This window comes from Silurus meridionalis, chromosome 2 (assembly GCF_014805685.1).
Source record: "Silurus meridionalis isolate SWU-2019-XX chromosome 2, ASM1480568v1, whole genome shotgun sequence".
Taxonomy (NCBI): domain Eukaryota; kingdom Metazoa; phylum Chordata; class Actinopteri; order Siluriformes; family Siluridae; genus Silurus; species Silurus meridionalis.
The window spans coordinates 1,051,348-1,059,643 of NC_060885.1; the positions used below are offsets into that span (position 1 = coordinate 1,051,348).

Below are 8,296 nucleotides of genomic sequence, written 5' to 3' on the forward strand. Positions count from 1 at the left end.
AAACACCAAACTTTATCTCAAAGAGTGTGGAGAACTCACCATTTACATCAACAAACTAATAGCGATCAGTCAAATAAGACCTGAATCAGGAGAGAGCTGCTCCCTTTATTCCAACATTTGCCAGTCTAGCAAGCAGTATAGTGTGATCAATGGTGTGAAAAGCTGCACTGAGGTTGTTTTATTGAAACTCAAGTTGAGATGCAAGATGTACAGAATGATGCACAAATAACCAGGTTGAGCTTAAGCCTGACCTTATGAATGTGTTTAAACACTGAATGGTATCTGAGGTTCAGCTTCCTACAGTTTATGGGTATACAGTGCAACCTCGATACCCGTGGGGTTACGTTCTATGACTCCTTTTGATGATTCCATTTTCAAGGGGATTTGTACATGTACTGTACCGTAAACTCAACAAAAACTATGAATTACTTGTCATAAATGTTTTATTTACTACTTTAAATGTATAATACAATAATAAAAGTTTTGAAATGTTACTCTGAACCTTTGAGCCAATCATGGCTTTTCACAAACTATCAGATTTTTCACAAGTTACTTACAGTCTGGTTCCAAGTGAAAAGAAAAACGAACTATCGAGGTCGCAAATGTCAAAGTCACGAGTATAGAGGTTCCACTGTATTTGCAGCATGCTTTTCACGGCGATCCATACACAGTCGCCAGGCTTCATGCTCAAAATGCTAATTTCTCCCAGACCTGTTTACTAATGTGAAACAAGGTATCCAAAGTGGGTAGATAGATAGGGCTTGTGTTTCAGGGAAATAAAGTTAACTAATAGCCAGACATGCAAAGGAAAGGTGTCAGGTGGCAGAGTAACAAAGGGAGTTGTGCATAGAAAGTACATTGGTTTGGGTGTTAATACATGATTAAACATATATTTAGCCATTGAAAAGGCAGACAGGAAATTCTGTATTTTGTAGTGTAGCACAGTTTAAAAGAACTTCTGAGATAATCCTGGGATTTTGGGAGATCAGTGATGAAAGAAATGAAAGAAGTACGATCAGGGCCGTTCTGGATTGGGAAGTGGGATGAGGATTTCAGCAAGTACAGGATGTGGCTCCCAGCCCGGGTGCAGTGTGAGCATGACAATACTGCTCTGTGGACATCAGTGCCTGGCTGACAAAAGCCAATGGTAGTATGCAATCAAGTAATGAGCCTAGCTTTGAGTTAGGCAGAGACATAAACTTTTCCCTCCCCATGCACTAGGAGTTTACTTTAGTTCCCACTCACTGGCTCCTAAAATGCATGCCGGAGCAGAATAGGTTCGATGGTGCTCTCCTTGTGATTTACAGTATGGTAAGTAACATGCTAGTTACATAAGTGAAATGGACCAGTTGTATTTTTTAGCTGCAAATCAAATGCAGGATGATTTTCAGTTGTCAAACATCAAAATCATTAAGTGTCCAATAAGCTCCAAAATGAACATGCTCTAAATCAAGAGAGTTCTCGGTTGTGCAAAGTGGAAAAAAGGGAAGGAAAGAAGAACAAACCTTGAAATTCAAATTGCTATTACAATGACCATGAGCTGTATGTTTATCCTGCCTGTCTACTGCTTTTCCTTGTTTAAGTAGTCAGGAACTCAGGCCTCAGTAAACACACGTAGAGCGTGCATTCAGATCCTGAGCTTTTTACATAACGATTTTCCATTCGAGTATCAGTGACTGAAATGCTAAAGCTGACAAAGAGATGACGCAAAGCAGCATGTGTTTTTTAAGATCAGTTTACCCTCTACATTCCATGATTGAGTCAGTCTTTTGAGTTTTTCCTGCTTTATGGGCAAATTATTAATAATATACAAGATTAATTGTGTGTTGCTGGGAGGATAAAGTGGCACCGTATTCTTGTAGTGTAACTTTGACACTGTTTACCATTAACTATGTCTGAAGGTTTACTGAAAGCCTTTATCACAATCAGCAATTTTATTTACAAAAGGTCATCAATCAAGTGTTGGCAAATTGTGCTCTTTTAATGTTTACGTATATATGGCACAGTGTGTTCAGGAATTCAAACAAGAAACATTATCATGTTCTTTACCATCGAATAAGGAGGTTAATGAATTATTAAGTAAAATCCATTTTTATTCATATGTAAGCATTTATTTCATAAAATCTGCAGAGATGAATTTGCTAGCTAATCAATTGAATCCTGATTAATACTAAGCAGTGATGAAATAGTAAATTCAATTTAGTTTGAATTGTACAGTGCTTTTAACATTTACTATAATTATAACAAAGAACTACTTAATAAAGTGAAAATATTACATATTTTATATAGACTCAAGTAATAAAATGATTCAAAGTGATGCTACAGATTTAAAGATCACATGTGTCCTTGTCCAATTTTAGTAACATTTTCCTTTTCTTTGTGAAACACCACTCCATCTGATTGCTGTCTCCATTTCACAGTGATGGTCTCAGCCATTCTGTGATCCACCAGTGTCTGGTTGATCTGAATAACAAAACTTCAATTTAGTCAATGAATAATGCAGGAAAGAGAATCCCTTGTGAGATTTCAGGGAAAAATACATGTAATTCACTATTATATATATATATATATATATATATATATATATACATTCTGTAAAGCTGCTTTAATACAGTGTATGTCCAGTGTAAATGCTACATAGTATTTACAACACCAATTCAAGATTTTTAATTAATATATTTTTCTTTGAAAAATGGACATGGTCTCAAAGCAGCTTTACAGAGAAAAAGAGGTTTTAAAGTTGAATTAAAAAAGCAATATTCTTTTCCTAAAACTTTAGCAGCTGTTCTCCTCAGTTCCCAGACTTAAACAGACTGTTGTAAAAAAAGATGTGATGCTACAGTGGTAAACATGGCCCTGTCTTAACTTTTTATGAGACGTGTTTCAGCCAACAAAATGATTTCCTTAAAATTCCCCTACTTTATATTTGCTATAATGAAACAGGGAGTTATGAGATTTGCAAATCATTACATTTAGTTTTTATTCGCATTATACAGAATGGTCGAACTTATTGTTATATTTTGGTTGTATTATAGGGTTTGTTTTAGTCAGAGTGTGATGAACACTAGGGGTCTGGCTACAGTTTTGAGGTGAAGAGAGTAGAGATGAAACCCACCTTCTCAAAGATGGATGCCAATGTTGCAGGATCGTTCACATCCTGACTGGACTTGACCTTCACTTTTAGGATCTGCTTTTGAGTTGGGAATTCTGGAGGAAAAAATTCACACAGAAACAAAATTCATACCAAATTCAAGAATCAAATGAATGTCAAAATATGAAACTGAATTAAAGTTTAACTCACCGTAACAGAAGAAAGGCATTACATTTGAGCACTGGGCTTGATCAGCCAGACCACCATACAAGAAGCCACAACTTTTATTCTGCAAGTAATCATTAGCATCTCCAGCCCACCATTTAAGGATGGATACGTTGCTGGTCTGATCTGACCATTTCCAGGGGTCTCTGCAGAGACCAAACCAAACAAAAACCCCCAAGTTTTTTCCCGCTATAATTGAGTTTTCTGTTGCATTTCTTGCACTGGCCAGGTCTGTGTACTTCTGCCTACAGTAGCTCTGAGCGTCATACCACGTCTTAAGCTGAGTGATTAAAATGTACCTGTCAGTGGCATTCTCCCTGCCTATGAGAATAGAAATAAACACATCATTAGAATAATGGTGTAAATAATTAATTTAGGTTTTATTTTTTTTCCTCCATGAACGTAGAATTTTGAACTATTTAAATAAAAGGTAGAAATGAATAATGTACATTTTTACACAACCTCATTATAAAGACCACAAGAAAACATATAACATGTACAAGTATTTTTTTGTTGTCACATTCGATGAAACATAATATAAAGATAAACATACATGTAAAATGATTCTTATTTTAAAATGCAAAATATAGTGTTAAAATTATGCCAAAAAATAAAGTTGTCACACTTTCTTATGGAAATCACTGAGATTTTGAAATGCTGTGTAAATTAAGAATATTAGTGATTTTTGGTATTTTAGAATAAGTTTAAATATAATAGCATATTACTTACCATCAAAACACACAGATTGTAACTGCCATTCACATGGTGCATCATACCATTTCCCTAGATATATGAAGCCACACCACTCATCTCCTAACAAGTTGTTAGGATCTACAACATTCCAGGATGTAAAATTAACAATCTGCTCATTTTCAAACGACCACAGCCACTTGTTGATCTCCGTGTACAGTCCAATCCAAGCCCTGGAATAGAATGCCTTTGCCACTGCTTCCTTCTGAATGTTGACCGTGTCGTTACTGGTGTCGATGGTAGCCAGGTCAGTGTAATTTGCTTGGCAATAAGCTTGAGCATCACTCCAAGACTTCTTTTCATTGATCAGGAAGTACTTACGATCGACAGACAGGACGAGAGGAAGAATCCCTGTGAAGAAGGTAATGCCTTTTTTAAATACTTTTTTGTAAATATGTAATTATAAGAACACAGTGATGGGTAAAAGAAAGTACACTCTCCTTAAATCCTATATTTTTATTTATCACATCTTGTATAACAATTGTGTGGTCCTCAACAGCTTTCAAAAATGCAGGTGTGTGTTTACAGCTGTCAGGCTGGAAGAACGTGCTGGAAACCGGAGTTCAGCAGAACGAAGGTTTATTGGAAGGTAGCACAAAAAGGGAAAAACGGTAAACAACACAGTACATAAAGGTCCAGCAAACCCTGGTAATCCCCTAGAAAGGCTAAGTCAGTGGAACATGCAATGTCCTGGAAAAGGCAGTAATCCTACGTGATACGGCGAAATCCGTAGCTTGAGTAGTCCGACGGTGTTCTTCAGCCTAAACTGTAGAACGGATGGTGACATGAACATGGCTACTAGTTTATGTAGGTAGAAAAATCTCGAGACAGCAGCTGCAGACATAACCTACTAACTCAGCGCCTTCTTGAAAGAAATTCCCACATTTATATATTTAAATATCAAATAAGAAAATGCAAATAGTTATTTAAATCTGAATCTATTTTTAGTTTCTAACTGGGTTTTAAATATAGTCTTTAAAAGCATTACCTTGATATTCTACACACAAGAGTTTGTCCTCACCTGTAAAAATCAGCAGGAATACAATCAGACGGTGATCCATCACTGCTATTCCTCTGCAGAACTCACTAGAAAAGACATGTGATTAACACCTAACTGTGTACATGTATTAATGGTTGTAATGAATTTTTGCTTGAATTGACAATAGAAATCAAATGTGATTTTAAAAAGGTTTAAAAAACATTTATCAAAATAGTTACAGGAAACGAAACAATAAAATCACACATTGGATTTTAATTAGCAAAATGTTCAAGTTGAAAATCATTACTTATACATATGTGTATTTTGTCGGTAACAAAAAGTTGTGACAATGGTCGAACCAAATTCATTAACCCATTAAGGGCTGGATTCGAAACCACTTTAAAATCACACCACAGATCAAAGTAAAATATTAAAATTAGCTGGTTCAACTTGCATATGCTGTGTAAACTTCTCTGCTCATCTGTGAAGAGAGCGAGTTAGACATGCCAGCTTTGATGTTCTCTAGAAAATGGCAAACAATACACATGGAAAAACACCGGAGAGGTAAACACGTTCACCATTTTGGAGCATGACGTGAGGAGGGCATTCAAGAGAGTGAATACTAGGAAGGCAGCAGGACCAGATGGCATCACAGGTCGGGTTCTGAAAGCCTGCGCTGACCAGCTAGCACCGGTGTTCACTGAGATATTCAACCTCTCACTGGAACAGTCCCCTCATGTTTCAAACAGTCCACCATTGTTCCTGTCCCAAAGAAACCCCAGTCTGCCTGCCTTAACGACTATTGCTCTGTAGCTTTGACCTCAGTAGTGATGAAGTGCTTCGAGAGACTGGTTAGAGACTTCATCACTGCATTACTACCAGACACACTAGACCCTCTACAGTTCGCGTACCGTCAGAACTGTTCTACTGAGGACGCCATTGCTCATCATCTCCACACTACGATCAGCCACCTGGACCAAAGAAATGGGAATTATACAAAGATGCTGTTTGTGGACTACAGTTCAGCATTTAACACCATAATTCCCTCCACACTCACCTCTAAGTTGGAGGTCCTGGGACTGGGACTGGGCTTGCCGCTGTGTCAATGGATCTCTAACTTCCTGACTGACAGACCACAAGCCGTACGGGTGGGAAAACACACTTCATCCACCCTCACCCTCAGCACTGGAGCTCCCCAGGGTTGTGTTCTGAGCCCCCTGCTGTACTCACTGTACACATATGACTGTGTGGCCACTTCCAACTCCACCACCATCATCAAGTTTGCTAATGATACCGTTGTGGTGGGCCTGATCTCCAACAACGACGAGACGGCCTACCTACAGGAGAAAACCTTCTCCTGAATGTCAGCAAGACTAAGGAGTCGATCGTGGACTTTAGCACAAAGCAGGAGCGGTCATATCAACCGCTAAACATCAACGGGACCCCAGTGGAGAGAGTGGACAGTTTCCGGTACCTGTCACACCAACACCCTGGTGAAGAAGCCCGGCAGCGTCTGTACCATCTGAGACGCCTAAGGGACTTTAAACTACCCTCTCAGGTGCTAAAGACTTTCTACACCTGCACCATTCAGAGCATTCTGACAGGTAGCATCACTTCCTGGTTCCTAAACAGCACTACGCAGGACAGGCGAGCCCTCCAGAGGGTGGTGTGTTCAGCTGAACGTACCATCCACACCGAGCTCCCTAACCTGCAGGACATCTACAGCACACGGTGCAGGACCAGGGCCAGGAAGATTGTGAAGGACCTCAGCCATCCCAACAACAGTCTCTTTTCTCTGTTGCGGTCAGGGAAACGCTTCCATCATCATACCGCACACGGACACTTTATGGACAATCTAAACCACCCTAAATTGTCTATTGTTTACTATTTCACTGTTTACTTGTATAAGCATTTTTTATATACATCCTTTTCTTTCATATACATATATATATCTTTATATCTTTATATATTCTTATATTTTATTTTATATAGTTTTATACTTTATTTATGTCTTCTTTTTCTTTGTATTATTTTTCTCCCCATCCTATTCCCTCATGCCGGACCGTCATAATAAGCATTTCACTGCATGTCCTACCCTGTATGTATGTGTATGTAACAAATCAAATTTGATTTGATTTGATTTGATTTTTGATTTGACATGGTGCAGTAAGTAAAACAGAATAGAAAAATTCAGCAGTAAAAAAGAGAGCAACAATCTGTGGCCACACCTCCAAAACCATTCTATTAACAAACTAATATCCCTGAAGATGAAATGACTTGGTGTTATATTAAGATGACTGAGCAATCCCTTAAATATTTTTAGCCTGTTTATTTCAGTTCCCTGCAGTGGGAATGCACCAGACATACTGTAAATCTCCCATTCAAACATAAAACATTTTTAATTTCAATATGAATTTTAGAGTTCATCAAGTTAAATTTGGTGGTGCTTGAAGTTCTCTTCACCTGAAAACCACTTGCTACTTGCTGCCTACAGATCATCTTGAGAGAGCTGTAATTGTACCACATACAGTTGAAACCAGCAATACAGTGGTATTTTCCTTTAGGTCTGCAATCGATATGAAAAGGTTTTGCTGAGTTCTCCATCATTAATAACTTCACTTCAATATAATAGTCTTTAAAGTTAAAAATAATTAATTTATAAACAACTCAAATGTGCATACTTATACATAATTTTCTTATTTTCACAAGTGCACTTTTTGATTCTACAGCACAGTTATAATTACAGAAATTCTATTCTTTGTCCAAAATACAAATAGAATTTAAATTTGATGTAGTTACCATATATTTTCCAGTGAAATTCTGGCATCTACTATGAACATACTAGTAAAATGAAATGTATAAAAACATTTGCCCTTACTAATATAAAAAAAAAAATAGCTTAAGTATTGCAGTAGAGTATTGAATAAAATACCTGAAATTTGGGCAGATGATCAGTCTTTGTAGCACTAACAAACCCCAATGTATTTCTAAAAGCCCCTTCTGGTATCTGGTAGAATGAGTTGGCTATTTGTGTTCTATCAGGTTAAATGTCTCATGCAAACTATTTGTGCATATTTACATACTCTAAACAGGATTACTGAAACTCAAAGTGGATGGAAAATGCTTCCATCCAGCCAGTTGTGTACAAGTTGGGGGCCTGCAATGAAAAAACATGTGAAGTTTGTGTTTGGTATCTAATTAAAGTGAGGATTTAGATCAGTTCGATTAAAAATTGGTGACTCACCGTATTT

At 37.5% G+C, this 8,296-nt stretch overlaps 1 protein-coding gene across 1 annotated transcript; it reads right to left on the reverse strand.

Annotated features, from left to right (window-relative positions):
- Nucleotides 1-2,095: 2,095 nt before the first annotated feature.
- Nucleotides 2,096-8,036, reverse strand: LOC124375653 (macrophage mannose receptor 1-like). The gene is made up of 6 exons (XM_046834191.1): nucleotides 7,978-8,036; nucleotides 5,088-5,152; nucleotides 4,046-4,417; nucleotides 3,302-3,637; nucleotides 3,116-3,207; nucleotides 2,096-2,463 (listed from the first exon to the last, which is right to left on the reverse strand). The coding sequence occupies exons 2-6, from the start codon at nucleotides 5,125-5,127 to the stop codon at nucleotides 2,335-2,337; spliced, it is 969 nt and encodes a 322-aa protein (XP_046690147.1). The 5' UTR covers nucleotides 5,128-5,152; nucleotides 7,978-8,036; the 3' UTR covers nucleotides 2,096-2,334.
- Between the last annotated feature and the right edge of the window lie 260 nt (nucleotides 8,037-8,296).

Coding starts and splice junctions, on each gene's coding strand:
- LOC124375653 (XM_046834191.1), bottom strand. CDS start 5,127: ATGGATCACCGTCTGATTGTATTCCTGCTGATTTTTACAG. Junction 4,418..5,087: donor ATTCCTGCTGATTTTTACAG/GTGAGGACAAAC, acceptor CCTTCTTCACAG/GGATTCTTCCTCTCGTCCTG. Junction 3,638..4,045: donor ACAATCTGTGTGTTTTGATG/GTAAGTAATATG, acceptor CTATTCTCATAG/GCAGGGAGAATGCCACTGAC.